The 17,978-nt window shown below is 39.8% G+C and overlaps 1 protein-coding gene across 1 annotated transcript in view; it reads right to left on the bottom strand.

Annotated features, from left to right (window-relative positions):
* The window catches only part of DOCK3 (dedicator of cytokinesis 3), a 146,461-nt gene that overhangs the window by 8,259 nt on the left and 120,224 nt on the right, over positions 1-17,978 (bottom strand). Inside the window, 11 exon segments of the mRNA XM_010017634.1 lie at positions 3,749-3,848; positions 3,850-3,897; positions 4,383-4,518; positions 6,067-6,188; positions 7,336-7,452; positions 8,700-8,783; positions 9,774-9,953; positions 10,409-10,495; positions 11,039-11,205; positions 12,404-12,545; positions 16,204-16,308. Coding sequence (XP_010015936.1) covers positions 3,749-3,848; positions 3,850-3,897; positions 4,383-4,518; positions 6,067-6,188; positions 7,336-7,452; positions 8,700-8,783; positions 9,774-9,953; positions 10,409-10,495; positions 11,039-11,205; positions 12,404-12,545; positions 16,204-16,308 — 1,288 coding nt within the window.

The raw sequence follows: 17,978 nt of genomic DNA, 5'->3' as shown, positions 1-17,978 counted from the left end.
GGCCACAGGAGGAGTGGCTATAACTGAAGCTTTTATTAATAATCAGGCCTGCTTCTTTGGACAGAGAGAGAGCACAACCACCATGGCTCCTCTCAGGGACTGTCAGACTACAAAAACAAAGTCGAAAAAGCTTTTAAAAGCTTCCAGAGCAGCCAGTAGCCATATAAAACACTGCAGCGTGTATCAGGGCTTATGCATTTTAGCTTGTAGCTTGGTACACTTGATGTGTGCAGCACTGGACGTACTATTAATGACAAAGGAAAACCTATGCTGAAGCAGAGGTAGTTTTTCTAATTATGAACATGCTAATCTACTTCTGACAAGTAGTAGTTTTAAGGAACGGAACTGAAACTTAATGTAGTTAAACTCCAAACTCAATAAATCCTTTCTCCTGATGCATCATTTTCATTACTGTTATAAAAACAGTTTGATCCTGCACCAAATCATAACTTTTTTTGCTTTAAGAAGGAAGTTTTTAATGTAAGTACATGGCTTCTTGCAAAGTGCTAAGTAAGACACCAGGACTCTTTTCCTACACCTTGAAAAGGGGTCTCTGTTGAGGAAGGAGTAGGGATGCTTTAAGAGGAGAGTCATCCAGTGTCAAGTGGGAACTGCTTTTAGAGCAACTGGAGGAGTCCCAGCTATATTTTAAATTAAATTACTGAAAATCACTAACCAATTCCTAGCTCTTGCCAGGCCTTTTTGCATTACAATTTCTGCTTAACAAACATGAGCTTATGCAATCTCTTAACTGCAATAAGGTTGGAGCACTGCCTCATGAGTCACCTCAAATGGAGCCAAACCAAACTCTGAATTTCTTACTGCTCCTCCATCCAACAACAGTGTTGCTTTAATACGGAAGAAGCTTGTTCATCTGAAACACAGAGAAACTAGTAATGCCTTTATCATTAGCACAATTAGAAATTCTTACTGTATTCTGATTACAATTCTGTTTAGGAATTTTGCTCTAACTTGTGTGTACTACAAAAAGTGTAAGGTTTGCTGCTTTAATCTGCTGTTCAGTGATATCATCAAGTCATTAATCTACTGTCTTGATAACTGTCCTTTAAAGTTTTTGGATTAATGGCATTATTATTTTCTTTGGACTGGCCAAATAATTTGCTGTTGTTGCTGCTTTAAACATCAATGAAAGGGTCATGTTTTGGAAATGGAGAATTGGAAGTACGATTTAAATTTCTGCTGGATTCTTACTACAAACAGCCATGGCTTCCTCTGGTCACTTATGGAACTGATCTGTATTATAAAGATACCCTCAGAACAGTGCTGGTAGCTAAGCTCCAGAAAGGACTCTGCAGTTAAACCGAGAAGGTGGTATAAGTATCTGGATAAAAGGGTAGTGGTTTTTCACCTCTGATGTTTGAATCAATGAGAGAAGCATTTAAGCATCTGATAAAAACCTAGAAACCCTACTAAATCATGCTCAAGTTAAAGCCACAGGTGTCAAAGGTGCTAAGTCGGTAAATTTAGGTGGCCTGTACGAAACGAATCGTTGGCCTTCGTATACTTCCCATGTGAAACGTGGTTTAGCTGCAGCATCATGACTATCGTAGCTTTGTTGGCAGTCTCAGCAGAAAGGCCAAGGATTGGATGGGTCATGGTGACTGAACTATCCTCTCACCTCTAGAGGTGGTCCCTCCAGGACAGAGATGAGGCACATTGGTGGGGGCAGCGTGGGGAAACTTGCACGGCTGCCGCCCATGCTGTATCTGCTCTGTGGGTAAATAGAGGGCTTCAGCCTCCAGTGTTGTCAATCCAGCACCTTTCACCAGCACTAAATTAAAAAGAATATAAATAAATACAAAAAAAAAAAAAAAAGGAAAAAAGAAAGGATAGAGGTGCATTGACAGAGCTGCACATGTAAGGTTTGTGAAGTACCTTGCTCCAGCCTGTGATACTGGTCTCTCATTTTCACAACCATCAAATTCACTCAATTAAAAAACAAAACAAAAGGAAAAATCTCCAAGGAGAAAAACAAAAGCTCTATTACCACAGTGGAACTTAAGTGTAAGGTTTTTTCTTGTTACAAACAACTCCATTCCAGACAGGGGTGTTGTAATAACCACAATAGTGACTTGCACAGTGTGAAACACAGAGAACATCTGGGACTTCACTGGAAGTGAAATCCCATCATCAGTGGGTAATGTCTCAATGCTGTGCTCACCTAACTTAAAAGTGAACAGAACTAGCAGAGAAGAAATGTCGTATTGTAGGGTAGCAAAACATGTTAGTAAGAGTGAAGAATAAAATAGATACATATATTGCACTAGCTTTAGAAATCATTACTTCTCTTATTGCTTTCTCGTTGTGGTCATTTACAGTGTCTAGTTTTCATCTCTGGGAGGTGCTGTTGGCTCATTCATCAGCACTATACCCTTTGCAGCATTCAGCATTGTTTTCTAAGCAAGAACAAAGAATACAGTGAAGAGGGAAGCTGGTGATGCTGTGAGGTCATGAAGCTCAGAAAGGCTTGTTACAGGCTGTCACTGTGAGCGCAGCACTTCTAAAAACAGCCACCAACACTGTGAGCACCAAACCCCCAAAGATTCAGACCTCACATGCCAGCTGAAGCACATCCATTTAAGGACATCTTCCTGACATGACTGCCCTCTACTCAGTCCCCTTTTCCCTTTCCTGTTTGTGCCAGTTTCATCCGGTTACTTTACTATTTGAATTGTCATTATTTTCCTTCTAGCCCTTGGCAATTTGTGAAGCTATTTGCCTTTATTTGCAGATGTCCACTTCTCACCTTCCTACTCCATCTTATCCTTCAATTACATCACTTTGATGCATTTATGTCATAACAACAGCTAGTCAATTAAGATTTCAGTGCAAGATTGAGCTGGCCTGAGAGAAAGGGCCCTTCTTTGTATTCTCTGTCCATAAGGAGACATACAGTTCTCCTGTATGGAAAAAAGGGGTAAGATTTAAGTATCAGCCTATGTCTCTGTCTATATCCTGAATACTTTCTTCAGATGCTTGTGAAAAGTGGTGTAGAAATTTGTGAACCTGCAATTGAGAATCCAAAATGAGAGGAAAAAAAAACTTGAACAGAAGTTACCAAAGTTAGGCAATTGCACAGAATAGTTTTGCTTCAGCTTTGAGGCTTGGGAAGAAAATGATTAGCAATATCAAGCCCAGCTACTGTAACAGCAGAACCATTATGAATACCCCTGGAGTCTGTTTTTGCATTTCTCCTTTCTTCAAGAATTTGCCAGCAGGGAAGCCCTTCGTGAATGCCAGTACTTATAATTCCTATCTTTCAGCATTCATTGTATACATATGCTTTTGTATACACACATTTCTGCTAAACTGCCTCAAGTTCTTTTTTGTGCCATAATTTCATTAAATGTGGAAAATGATTTTTTTTGCCTTTGTGTTCATGATCTCTCTCTTTTAATTACTGTACCAAAGACTATTCTTATTTTCCTCCTGACTGCCTGCCACAGTGCTGTGGCGGAACAATGGAAATCATTATGAACTTCAACTGCCTGAAACCAGCATGTATTAAAGATACATTCCAAATACTGCTGAAAAAAAAAAACCTGATTAAATCCATTTCTGGAGAATGAAAAGCATTTTTCAAGAAACAGTTTTTGAAGAGGCATTTACAGCTCCAAAAGAGAAACAGCAGTATATTTCAGTGTCGGTGGTCTTTGGCTGGTGTTGCCAGGTTCAGGGAATGCCTGCAGAGACACTTAACCCTTCGCTTGGGCCCATCTGTTCTTACCTCGAGCACTGGAAGGGGCAGAGTTAATCATCTGGGACGGTGCCGAGTGAGTGGAGCTCAGGCTTGAGGTGGAAGGGCTAGCCTGGGATGAGGACAAAACAAGAGATGTTGGTGACTGAGCTCTGGTACCTGGAGTTAGGGTAAACAAGCTGCAGGAGGCAGAGGAATCACTGAGAGAGAACTGAGTAGATCAGTGCATTGGGTATTTACCTGCCTCAGATCACCCAGTGCATCCTCTGTCTAGGAAGTAGCTTTGGTGCAGGCCATTAATCAGCACTCAGGACTGTGGGACTCATTTCACCCTCCCACAAACCAAGAGCAATCCTAACTGCATAAATACAGGTCAGATAAATAACATGCCAACTAAAATCTCACTTCCCGAGAGCAATGGTATGATCTTGGACCACCAGATCTATACAAATATAGTGTTTCTTCCCAAAGCAAACCTAGCTGAGTTACTGTGTCACCTTTCTTGATGAGCGTTAGAGTCTACCTATTCAGTTCTTTGAGAAGAACATCTCAGGACAGATCCAATGGATGTGTGTAGGTGAAGTGTACTCTTCCTAAGGATAACCCTCCAGGGCATGTTCTGTGCCGTCTCTGACAGCCACTGCTGGCTGTGTGGGAGCTGTACCTGCATGTGGTACATGTCCTCAGCAGTCTCCCCCACAGAGCTGTCTGTTAGGATAACCAGGTTTCCTGTCTCACTGGAGGTGTGGGATGACAGAGAGGATGACGAGTGTCGGACTGAACCGAGCAAGTTCAGTGGGCTGGAACACAAAACCAGGGACAGAACAAGGGCATAATTATTTTTTGAACCTGTGTTTTATAATTTGTGAAGCCTGATGTTTTACAAGCTGTAAGTACCTACAGCTACCTGCTGCTTTAGGTCACCTCTAGATGTCAAATGCTTTTGAACAATCAGGCCAAATAAGCTTAAACAAACCCGTAAATGTGAAATAAGTGACAATAAGGTTACATGTAAGACAATATAGGATGTAGAATTTTGGAACAAAAGCCAGGTTAACATCACATCATGATGCTGGGTGCATATTTATTTATAACAGAGCTTTCTGAAACCACTCTTCATATTTAATGCTGATGTATGATGAGTGGGAGCAGCATAAAAAAAACATGCCAAAGGAACTCAAACACAAGACACACAGGTCAACGCATAGTTTTCCTTCCTGCATCTGTTGGGCCTCAGCAAGTTGAAGGCAACTTTGTAGCTGACAGTAAATGAATACAGTCCAGCTGGTGTGCAGGCTGCGCCCTTATCTCACTCAGGAAATCAAATTTTCTTTGTCACCACACACACAAATACATGTCTTGTACACTAGAGAATCTCCCTCGTTTGCCCTGAGAACTGGAAAGGGCTTTACAGAGTGAGGAATTTTCAGGAAGAAAATCTTATCATTGAGATGCCAGTTCTCAGCTGCCAAACCACTAAAGTGTTAGAGCTACTCAATTTTAATAGTAAAAAGAATGACACCAGCCTGGATCGTGTACTCAAGACCAAGCTTGCACAGCTTTTCATGCCAGGCTTTAAAACCAGCTAAGCCATGTAGACCCACCAAGAGAAATCAACTTAAAGAACAATTAAAGTTCTGTAGCTTCACTGACATTCCCATCACTGTTTGTCATACTGGCATGGATATGTTCATCTTCAATAATCAGTTTTGGCTGGATACAAATCCACCGTTTTGCCCTGAAAATCCTAATTTTTCTCCTCCATCATGATCTCAGTTTTCATAGATGGTTATTCAGTTTGAATAAGCATACACATTTTCAGATGTTTCTGTGAAAGCTGAGCCATTTTGTGGTATTCTCATCAAAACATCTTGGCAGCCTTTCTTACATTTGGGTTCTGATTTGATCAGAATTATAAAAACCAATGATATGAACATTTTTTGATCCTTAAAAATGGGCACATATTGAGTTGGGTCCTAAAACAAGCAATAAAATATTCTTTTTGTAAGGACCCATTTATTGGATGTTTGCATAAGAGGAGAAGGTGGAACCTGTAAAGGCAGACTGAATCTGGAGGTCTGAGTAGCAGATGTTTGTTTCTGCTTCTGCAGTAAGTGATGGAGTAACACCTGGAGGTGTTCAGCATTTGCTGCAAACTGGATTTCTCAACTTTTTGATTCCAATCCTCAAACTTTAATAATAAGCACTGAATGAAGACAAAAGGCACTTCTGCCAAAACTCATCCTGCTGCTCTTGCAGCACTGTTATAGCCAGTCCTCAGATCCTTGAATCTTAACACAAGAGTGCGCAGAGATCCTGGATATGTAAGTAGAAGAGAACCCGGGTACCTGTGTCGATGCACCAGTTTTATGCTCTCTGGGCTCATGGGTCCATGTGAAACCAGAACATTGCTGCGTGGTGTACTAGTGCCAGAACAGGCTGGACTCAGCTTATCCAAACCTGGTAACTCCTGCAAAGGAAATTTGCTTTAGCTAAGTTGGTCATGGAAAATTACAAGTTTTCTTCTCAGAAAAGTCCTTATCTATTTCTGTGTTCTTGTTTTCACAGGATAAAGAGCTGTAGTGCTTTAAAACCCCATTCTGTTTATTTCCAATGACCCTTTCCAGCCAGTACTTCAGCAGTTAAGGAGAAAAATAGAGGCATAGTGTGGCCCAAATTACAGCCACCTGCATTTTTCAAAACGAAGGAATATACATTCAACAATACAGATCATGTCCAAACTCTCAAGAAAGGCAGTGAACAAAAACTGGCACCTGTGACCTCTGCAGATCTCATCTGCTTTGAAACAGAGAGACCACATTTTAAAATTCTGGTGCTGTTATTTCTGGACATCCTTACATAGTGTTCGCTTCTGAGAGTGGAGGAAAAAGCCTTCAAGTTAGAAGGTATCGTAGACAATACACTGGAAAGTAAAGTGCTAACAGGCATATTTCAAATAATTCTTTCACATTATAGAAAGATACCCTTTAGTTTGATTGTGATAATGGTCAAGATTGCATCCAGGTATTCCTAAAGATTTCAACTGTACCAAGAAGAGGAGAATGTATTGCAAATGTCTGAGACCTATCTGTCAAAGATGTCTTGAGTATAGTTGTCTCAGAATACTTAGGTACAGCAGAGCACATATGGAAGGGAAGGTACCATTCTTAAACGAATTCCAACAGGAATTTCTGTTGCTGTCTATATAAAAACACTTCTGGAGGCCTAATCCATGTCATGCTTCTCCAAATTGCAGCAGCTCTTTCAAAGAGCTCAACATTTAACACTTTCTGTTAATCTTTCTTCCTCTGCTTTACACTGTTTTCTGCTGTGTAAGGCAGTAACTGAAAATCAAGCTTTATAATTGTTTTGTGATACAACAAAGGTCCCTCAAATATTTAAAATTCTAGATTAAATGAAAGGCTAAGTTAACATACTGACTACGTATAGACTTCCTTCTTGCACAAAAATCAAGAACTCTCTTGATAATTTGGCAATCCAGTAGATTCAATCAATGCAGAATCAGGCACAGCTCTTTTGTGAACCTTACTGCAAGTAACAGGCATTTAAACATAACTCTGAGTATTTCAAAGTGGGAAAAATGATTGTCAGCTCACATGGTACAGGCTGGATCGCATCATCTGGAACTGGTCTATGAGTTTCTTATGCAGGGGACGCATTTCTGGGTGTACAAATTTCTCATGGACTGCCAGACCCACTCCTAAGACATGGACCTGGTAAAAAGAAAACATCACATCACAAAACCAAATAACTTGTGTCTAAGAGATAAAATAAAAGCCTGTCCTGCAGCTCTGTCGATGTGCAAGGGAGTACTGTAAAATATGCCACAGTTCATTTACAAGGCTGCTGATAATTAAGCAAGCCTAAGGAGACCTGGCAAGTTCATAGTACTTCAGCAAGTACTTTGTGAGACAAGCACATTTATGTCATGTTGCATTATTTTAAGAGATAACTGTAAAAAATTACCAGCCTGACTCTCTCTCTGGAGTGAACTGCATTACATCCTCACACAGAGGAAATTCCTTCCACCCAGTGTCAGAGAAGGGGTCAAAGTTGCCAACAGAGATTTCTAAAAGGAGTTTCTGTTACTTAAGTGGAACAGAAGTAGTGACAATGCACAGTCACTCTTTCTGTTGCTCATTATCCATTTTCAAAGGTCACTTTTTCAGAGTTCAAACATACAATACCAGTGGTTGAATGAGATTATATAAGCTCTCAGATGAAAGAAAATAGTGATGATAGCAGGCTGAAGATGTATATAATTCCCTACATGATCCAAAGTCTGTATAAACAATAACTAATTAATCTTCAAACATCCTCTTGAGGACTGAAGGGAGATAAGCATTATCTTTATTTTACAGATGGGAAATCTGAAATGCAATTAAGTGATTTGCTGAAGAAGCAGGCCAGGCAGCTCTATTCAGACTTAAGACACTGTTTAATGGGGTATATCTTGCCACGCTGTCAGTTATGAGGGATGTGATTTTCTGATTTCACTTCCATCAAAGCATCCAGCTAGCTTTATCTATCAAGATAGTTCATGGAGACATTAAGGAAAAATAAAACTGCAGATAATACAAACAGGCATTAAGTTTCCCTAAGCAACTCTGCCAGTTTAAGCACAAGCCTGACCTGTCCTGTCTCTGATTATCTTTGATATTTACTGGGAAGACATAACACAAAATGCCAAAAATGAACAGCAAGCTTGAAACGTAACAAGATGTCTACTGGATAATAAATGAAGACAACAAAATTAATGTACTTTGAGCAGAGCTTCACCTCACATCCCATAAGGTGAATAGCTTGTTCACAAACTCCTTGGCTATCTCCCCCATTTTTTAGATCTCGTGTATCAAAATTCTTGGGTTCTGAATGAATCAGTTGGATCTGATATGTCTAAACTGACTGCTGATGAACCCAGACACTGTAGCAATGTTCTTTTGCATCTGAAAACCAGTACCTGTTCCTGCATGAGTTCCTTGAGCTGTGTGATCTTCTCTGCATCTCCAGGGTGCTTTGTGATATAATCTTTATCAAAAAAGGCCTGTAGGAAAAGGGAAAAAAACAAAACAAAACCAAAGCTTCTGCTTACTGGAAGATAATTCATCATAACTTGGTGTCAAAGGATGAGAGGAAAAGGTCCAAGCATCTTAGGAAAACTAAATACATTAAGCTAACAGCAGCAGCTCATTTCTATTGCTTTTAGCACTCTGGGATCTGAGTAAAACTACAGTATGGTTTTAGCAACCGAGATGATTCTGCTGAATCACAAATCTGACCAGGCTTCCCCATGTGACAGTGATAAGCAATACCTTCAGCCTTGCATCATCCAGTTACTTGAATTTTAGATAGTTTCCTTCACATAACTGCCTAAAGATACCAAAATTAAGTGAGTGAAGTGGTAACTTCATGTGAGGCATGGAGAATGTTCTCTTCACGGCTCTGTAGGGAAGATATGTCCCACACTCCTGGACCACTGCTGCTGTTTTTCAGTATTTCACCCTAGACTTACCTTTTGCAATCCAGAGTTTAAGTAACAGCTTGCCAAAGATAATGCCCACTACCATTCTGCATGTAAGATCATTTTAGGGTTACAGTGAGTCTGAAATGAGGCAAGCAAAGATAATGGTTGAGTAGCACAAATTCGTGGCTTTTTCTCATTACAGGCCCAATCAGTCTCAATTACCATGAGTCCCATTACATGCCTGTATTGCAAAATAAATTTATAAGCAGTACAAACAATCTGTTTCACTCTTTTTCCTGCCAAGTGAGGATTTTCAGCTAAGCCAAGTTTAATTCCTGAGAACCCCCCCTGTCAACTGCACCTACTGCAATGCAATATTCCAGCTCCATCTCTGGATACTCCTGTTGATATGTGGCTATGCACTGATACAGAATAATCAAGTAGGGGTTTTGACCTCATATTTTGATAATGTAGATGAATTATCTTATTAAGTCATACTCGCTTTGAAACAGAAATGGAAATAAAATTGACAAAAGGTGATAGTAAATTTGGAAGCAGAGCCTGGCTTACCTCCTGGTACCGCGCAATTCCTCCATTAACTGCTGCATCAATCACTCCATTCAGACACATGCTGAGAAGATTAATGTTACCATGCATTTGTTTATGCTGGTACTGGCTTATCAGTGTTCTCAGCTCCTGGTTTTTGTTCTCAACCACTTGAATGGCATTTTCCAAAGGACTTACTTCAACCTCAAAGGCAATAAAATAAACTTTATTCCATGGACACTTAACTGAGATTTATTATCTTCCTTGTAATGAAATGATACTCTAGGATTGTTCAGTGATCTCTCTTGGTTTTTACTGCTTTGTAGAACATAAGCTACATAACAAACTTCACTGTTGGCAGTGCTGTATTTCAGGTCACCGAGCTGTGATAACTTCTTTCTGTATTCTGAAGACATGGCAACAGTGCAATTATTCCATCTTTTTGGCACTGTCTCCATTATACTGTCACGTTCCCTCACATAATTCCCCTGGTTACGTTCAGCAATTGTTTAGAATAAGTGGTAGAAAAGGACACAATAATTGGTAAACGTCATCATTTTAAACTGCAGAATTTCAGCCAAAGGAGTTTTAAGCTGCCTATTCCATGTCCTCAGTAACTCATCATTTCAAACCCCAATCACAGGAAATATGAATGTTACCAGCTCTCTTCTCTCCACTTCAAACCAACGAGAGATCCCAGGCAAGCTGTGAGTCAAGGTCAGAGTGGTTCGTTCAATCCACAAGCTCTGCAAAGAGTAATTGAGGATGTGAGGTACACAGTGAATCACAATCACATCATCTCTAACTCTTACTAGAGGTGTTAAGGGGGTAAAGTTCAGAAAAGAATATATCAACCTCCTGAGCAGTAACTCATTTTGCAGAATGTCATGTTGAAAGTCACTTGAACAACGAACCCAGAATTCAGTGTGCTCTAAAGCAACACATTCAAGATCTCTATTAATTTTTAAAGGTTGGTCATGGGAAGCAAGATGACATTGTGGACATAGATATGCCAGCAGGAGAAAACAATCCAGCCAAACAAAAAAAGCCCCATCCTTGCTTGAAAATGCATTCCTCCTGGCACTACAATGACTCACCTTTAAACTAGACAATTTAATCAGGTCAGGTGTGTAACCTTTGGATTCAACAGCTACTTGTTATTTGAGTTACTACAGTATCTCTGGCCGTCAAATCAGGGTTACTCGAAAGGCTTTATCAGCACAAAATAACAAGACAGTATTTGCTTTGAAGAGATAAACACTTAAACACTGCTTATTTGCTACTTCTACCTTAAACTCATTCTCCTTGTCCTTTGGGCCTTTGTGGAAGGGCCTGTCATAGCGGAATTTCCGGATGTTGTTGACTCGGTAAAAGCTCTTTATGCGATCAGGGACACGGTCCATTTGCAGCACATCTATATTGTCTGGGATGGGAGTCACTGCATAGATCTGTAGATCTGTACATTAGGTAGTCAAAGAAAGCCACAGGACATCAAACAAAAGCTATCCCTGCTGTGGGAACAAGAAGGATGGTGAATTCAGAAAGTCATGCTCCTGTGCATTTTCCAATACTTTTCTTTTGCAAATGAAACAACAGAATGCTGGACTAGAGCTCCTAGGGGAGTCTACAGAGTTACAGTACCTCACAGCCAGATTAGCCAAAGAGGAAGATAACTGGAGATGCAGAGAATATCAGTTCTATTAGAGCTAGGTGCCTCATTTGTGCAGAAACTTCAGTTGATACATTTAGGTTTCTAAATATGATTCCTGTTTGACAAATCTCACCTTGGATGCTTCAGCTTTGTCTACAAACCAGGTGTCCTAATTCCATCAATTTACAGTACAGTTTAATAAAACTAGTTAACGTCAGTGTTACAGACAAGCTCTCTGCAAGCATAAACAAACCAACCAAAGTATAAATACAGACAACCCCTCTGTCTATGAGAGTACCAGTGTTACACAGCAAAGAGGAGTGAAAAGCATATGTTTTTCATGAAAGACAAGTGGGAAACAGCAACCCATTTCAGGAGAGTTCACTTGCTGACAGTTTCCTGATGGTTAAAGGCCTATGCAGTATCTTTGCTGCTGTCACACAAGGCAAACAGCAGTTTTCTCATGACTGAAATGTCCAAAAGTCTCTGCAGACCCATTAAATGTTATATGGTTCAGTCCTTAAATGTATATAGAATTGTACTGGTTACATCAAATCACAGTACAGATTACCAGTGAGAGGAAAGGAGATACAAAGCCTTAGGTATGAAATGGTTCGGTGGTTTAAAGGACAAGGGAGACTGCAAAAATAATACTACTGATGTGAAAGATAAAACACAGTGGAAAATAACACTTTGGAATTACTATCTGTTCCCAGCAAAATATTCTCCAAGAGAAGATACCAAGAATACTTTTAAGGACACAAAACATGCACTGTGGTAGTGCTGTTGGAAAGTTAAAACAAGGCTGTGACTAAGCAGACATGACCATTCTCTCCAAAAGCACATAACACAATGAACCAGTTAATGTCTGCTATAGACAGAGGTGTGGGTTTGTGGGACATGGTTTTGTGCCTAAGGCACTGAGGTGTCCAGGCTGATGACCTTCTCAGTACCTCCCTCCTCTGTGCTCTACCACAGTTCTACTCGTATCATTGAAGGATACACTGGGCATCACACTGCAGTATTGAGTCATCTGGGTGGTTTGGGTGCTGCATTGCAATGGCTTGTGGGAATTCACTTAGCATCCTCTGCTGGAATGCTTCCAGCCTCTCATAGTCGTGGCCCCGACAAACATACTCCTTGTTCTGCAAGATAGGACAAGCATAAATTAATCTCCTTAAAAGTAAGTTAAATTCTGTTGGCTTTTATCTTGCTTCAAATTTTACTGCTTCAAACCCAAAGGTAAATGACAGTGTTAATATGCTAATTTGAGAGTAAAATGCACATTTAACACAGCTGATATATTTTATTCCTTCCTTTTTCTTTACAATGTATTTCATCAAGTGATGAATAAGTAGGCTATTCCACTGGTCTCTCAACAGAAAGATGCCTCTGATCCATACACACAGAGCATTCAGTCTTACTGTCTTTTCTTATTTGCTTTTCAGACAACTGAAAAGGGACATTTTTTTAAATGGATTATACTCAAACATATCAATCAAAACTTAATACCAGGTCACCAGCTCGCTGTTCTACACTGGGAAAGCTGCTGTCAAATACAGTTTACACCACATGGATAAAAGTCCTGAGCATTCCATAGAACAGTGGGAGATAGATATATTTATCAATTTATCAGTTATCCTTAGAGAAGAGAGGAGACGTAACAAACTGTTCACAAAAATCATAGTTTCATCATTGCTGTATTGTCACAGCCATGCAGTCCACCACTGATCATGATGGACAATACATCCTCAGGAACTCCCCTGTCTGTAGTGAAGTAATATGGAAAAGCTTTACCAAGAATTCTCACTAGCCACTTAGCAAATTCCCCTTCAGCTCTAGAAGCACTTTCCTCTTGATGAACAAAACTTTGTTTCTGCTAGTAATGGAAAGCTTGCACTTAGATATGCCTCTTGAGGCATTAAACTGCTTGTGCAGAGTTCCTGGATGCTTTTTGAGCCATCTCAAACTTTGAACAGCAACATACAGGATTTCTAAAGTCCTCAGGGTCATAAAGTCTGTCCTGCATTATCTTAACCCTGTTACCACCAAACACAATTTTGATTGGCGTTAACACCTCCTGATGCGAGTGGGCAAATCCTCCAGTTCTGGTAGTTTTAACTCCCATACATGTAGCACTAACTAGAAGTACAGGGATAATTTTCACCTTCATAAAACCAAAGAACAGTTCCTCCCCTTCTATTTCTTGCATTTGGAAGCTGCAGTATATGCAATAATGTTGTGTTAATTGCTCTGGAAAAGGGTTCTGGCCGAGCAGTTCTTGATCTTGTAGCAAAATCAAAGAGAAAGCAACAAACCCCAATCATGAAACACAGCCAAGGAATGCAGTTATCTTTGGCTTTGCATTTCAACTTTATGGAGCAGATCTCATGTTCCAGCTGTGACAGATGTCACTTTGTATGCATCACTCACGGCAACCAATGAACTGGGAGACAAATGGCATGATGAATTCTGACAGTTCAATCTGTAATGCTCAAACATTGCAGCCATTATTAAATTTGGAGTTAGTCCATATCTGAAGGTGAATCTCTTCATGGCATTGCATTTTCTATTTTAGCTTTTGATTGCAGTAATCCAGAAAACTGTAAGCCTATAAATAATGTTATTGTGATTCCAAAAATAATGCCCTGAAAACACCTCAAAGCTAAATTTAATAGACTTGCCAACATCAGATCTCAGAACGTGGCTTGTCAGGTCTTACTTGAACTTCTGGTAGGTGGAAGACATGGACAGTTTTAATTTACATATGTAGGAAGGTTAGCAATAAATGCAGAATCCATAGAAACATGAACAATGGCATTTCTAGACAAAGGGTCCTCAAAGATGTAGAAAGAAGTTGTTATGTTCTGTCTTAAACTATACAGCAATAGAAAAATACATGAGAAAAGGGCATGGAGTTATTTGATCATTTTAAATCACTCCCATATCCATTTGAAAATTTTAAATCCTTGTAAATGGTTTTCTTCTCTAGAATAGCTGCTTCCAATCTCTTTACAGTGTGATCCATGCTGATGTGATTGCTAATGGGCTTAGGCTGTGCTTTGCAATGTGTATGCTGTATGGATCATTAGAGAGAGAAAGGAGGAGGATGACTTTTAATGAGATTGCTACATTAGTAATCTGCTATCAGAAGTACTGCTACCAAATATAATTGCAGAATTAACAAGGATTATAATTATGTACGCTCATGTTCACTGTTAATGTCTCCAGCCTGGTACCCATGTTAGGCCATTCCACAAAGAGTAAGTGCTGTGCACTGGAAACTCGTGTGGTGTGAAGCGCCTTGGCCACACAGGGCCCAAGAGAAAACTGTAGGATGCACAACATCATAAGGTAAGTTAGATTCACTGATACTACTTCAAATGTAAGAACACTTATGTGCCATAATGACTTTGTTGTCATTCATTTTATGAAACATCTGTTGTTAGATATGAAAAAGAAATTGTCAGTTTTCTTCCCTGTGAGGGTGCTGAGGTGCTGGCACAGGGTGCCCAGAGAAGCTGTGGCTGCCCCATCCCTGGCAGTGTTCAAGGCCAGCCTGGACACAGGGGCTTGGAGCAACCTGCTCTAGTGGAAGGGGTCCCTGCCTGTGACAGGGGCTTGGAACTGGGTGAGCTTTAAGGTCCCTTCCAACCCAAACCACTCTGGGATTCTGTGATTCTGTGGAGATCATCAAAGGGTGACTACTGCTCAGTACTGTAACACTTGTCATTTCTTCAGATTCCTCTGCAGGTGTGCTCCACAAACCTGTTTAAGCTGCTACATTATGGCACTCTTTACGTTTGAATAACATGAAGCCACTTCTTTATCCATTGGTGTTTTCACCTTGATTAATTCCAACTTCCCCTGCCCATGCTTCCATTAAAAGATGCAATTAAACACCAATGTTTAAATTCTAGCTAAAAAAACCAAAACAACCCAAAACCCAAAACCCCCCAAACCAACATGGAATCAGAGGGGAATTTAAAGAGCGCAGTTTTTAAAATGGTACAGTTTGGCTTTTTGTGGCTTGTTACTGTATGACTCTAGAGTGGTGCCATCTCCTGACAAGCTCCTTTTTTAAAGAGAACACAAAACATGCACCTCCAGTCCTTGAAAGCACACTCCAAGTTAGCTTGTCCTGTCAAGCTAGATGGCATCTACCATCAATTTTTAGATAGCTCTTGCAGCAGTTTTCAGATTATATTCCTTCCTTGCTCTGAACTAGCAACAAGACATGGGATGAACAAATGTCCATTTTGATTCCTCATTAGGAAAAGAAGATAACTGCACTTTTTAAATGGACTGCAGACCCAGCTGATGTTGTTTACACCAGCAGACAATAAGCTTGAAGTGAGAACATGGCCAGAGAAGCTGCTAGGGCTTTTTTGAAAGAGGAAATTTTTGCTTGCAGATAACGTAAGAGTCATCACTCTGGTATTAGAATCATTCTGTTGTGTGAGACTTTTTAAAGCATGATAATTTGAGATGATGAAAATTAGTTGAGTAATGACCCAGCATAGCTGCATTACAGCATTTTGCTTAATATAGAGGCAATTTGTGCTGCATCTGCAGGTCGTCAAAAATACACACAGGCATGACTCAAACTTCTGCTCTCCATTCCCAAGAACATTTCCAATGGACCCCATCCTTCAGTTCAGCCAGAAAGCTGTTTCTACTTGTGCAGGTGTTAAAAAACATAAGCTGGATAGCAGATATCATATCTCCACAGCAAAAATACAGAGCCTTGACTGCTTCTCTGAGCCTGGTCACTTTGTCATATTTTGTATAAGCCTGGCTTACCCGCAGGAAAAATGGGAATTTCCGACCATAAAAGCCAACTCTGAAAAACTCAGGTTCTAAGCGCTGCTGTTCCATGATATTATCATAATAGGTGGCTTCCATTTTCTGTGGAGGACAAAGATAGCTGCTGTCAGACCCTTAAAACATTAGAATCTCAGGACACATTCAAATATCACATTACCCTTTTGCCCCCACTATTTTTATGAAAAGACCAAAATTGTTTTAAAGATAAAAATAATTAATTAAACAGTCTCTGTTCATGGTGGAACAGATTATGGAATCCTCACACTCGTTCTACAGGTTTGGAGACGACACATGAAAATGTCCATGTTGTATCTCATTTTACATTAAACAGGTCCTGCATGTAATCTTCTTAGCACTGCAGAATTAATGGCGGAGCTGAGATTAAGATCTATGTTGCCTGGCTCCAAGTGTCCTATTCTCTCCTACAGCTCAAAATCTGTATCACTGCCTGGGAAATTACATCAAGTCAATTGAGTTTGCCTTAATTGAGTTGAGGGGCATGAAAAAGATTGAAACAAAATTAAATCTTCTACAGCTCTGTGCACCAGTAGATTTAACATAGAAGAAAAAGGGGTTTTGAAAAAGTAAAAGGGCTTTTCTCTAGTTCCAATTATTAGTTTTGTGGCACTGTGCTAGCATTTATATCCAGAGTGGGATTTCAAGACCCCTTGCCAAACTGAATCTGAGTTGAAAGGCTCACAGGATTTTCCTTATAGCAAAAAGATAGCTTTTTAAAGAGAAGCAGCAGTTTGACATCATTGCTTCCACTGCAGGGAACCCTGACAGCAGCTTTGAGTTCCAACATTGCATCAAGGTTTTGTTCTCAGTTCCGACACACCTTTTCTAATATGGAGAAAATCCCAAAATCATTGCAGAAAGAGTAAAGGCATGTGTTGAATGATGTGAACGGCACAGAGAAAAACTCTTTCTAGAGTTTATAGGGGAGAAATTCAAGTTGCTTCAAGGCAACACAGATTTAGGAAACCTGAACAGAAAACAGATTCCACACAACTGAGTGAAAGGATGAGGTGAACTGGTCCTACTGATCAGCTGAGATACTCTTCACCTGCCAGCTGATTAGATCCAAATAATAAAGAGGCAACAGCAAGAATAGCTGATTTACTGATGTCTTAGGAAAGAAAGTCTTGATTCACAACTTGACTAAGCTTTTACTTTGCTCATAATTCATGATTATGGTATCTCCTGTACACCAGGATGTTTTACATGTCTACAGTAAAGAAGTGCACATCCAGGATGGTCACCTAAACTCTCTTTAGGGTCTCTCTGAGGAAAACAGGTTCTTCAGAAGTGCAGTTCATGAGTCCTAATTAGACTAATTAGTCCTAATTAGTCCTAATCTTTGCATGAGAATAAATTTGACTTTTAAAGAGAATTTAAATCACTATGTATAAGAATATATCCACATAGCCTGTATCTGAAATTTGCATACACACGTGCTACCCCCGGGGACAAAAGCAGAATGAAATATTTTCATATTCATAAAGCTTTTAAGTAACAACCTGAACTTTGACTTTCTGATTAAAGCACGACACTGCAAATGTGCCCAATTTCATCACGTGCTTGGTTTTACTGGTTCTTGTAAATTGGTAAGAACACCAGAAACATTTGCCTTCTTTCTCTCTTGTTCCTCTGATGTCAAATGAGACATAAGCTGTCCTTCATATTTTTGGAATTAAAATGAAATATCAATATATTACATGTGTTTCCAGGCCATCTGAATTTACTGTTGT

Source organism: Nestor notabilis, unplaced genomic scaffold, assembly GCF_000696875.1.
Source record: "Nestor notabilis isolate BGI_N333 unplaced genomic scaffold, ASM69687v1 scaffold7707, whole genome shotgun sequence".
Classification (NCBI taxonomy): domain Eukaryota; kingdom Metazoa; phylum Chordata; class Aves; order Psittaciformes; family Psittacidae; genus Nestor; species Nestor notabilis.
The sequence above is the reverse complement of the archived record's forward strand: the minus strand, read 5'-3'. Positions and strand labels throughout refer to the sequence as shown.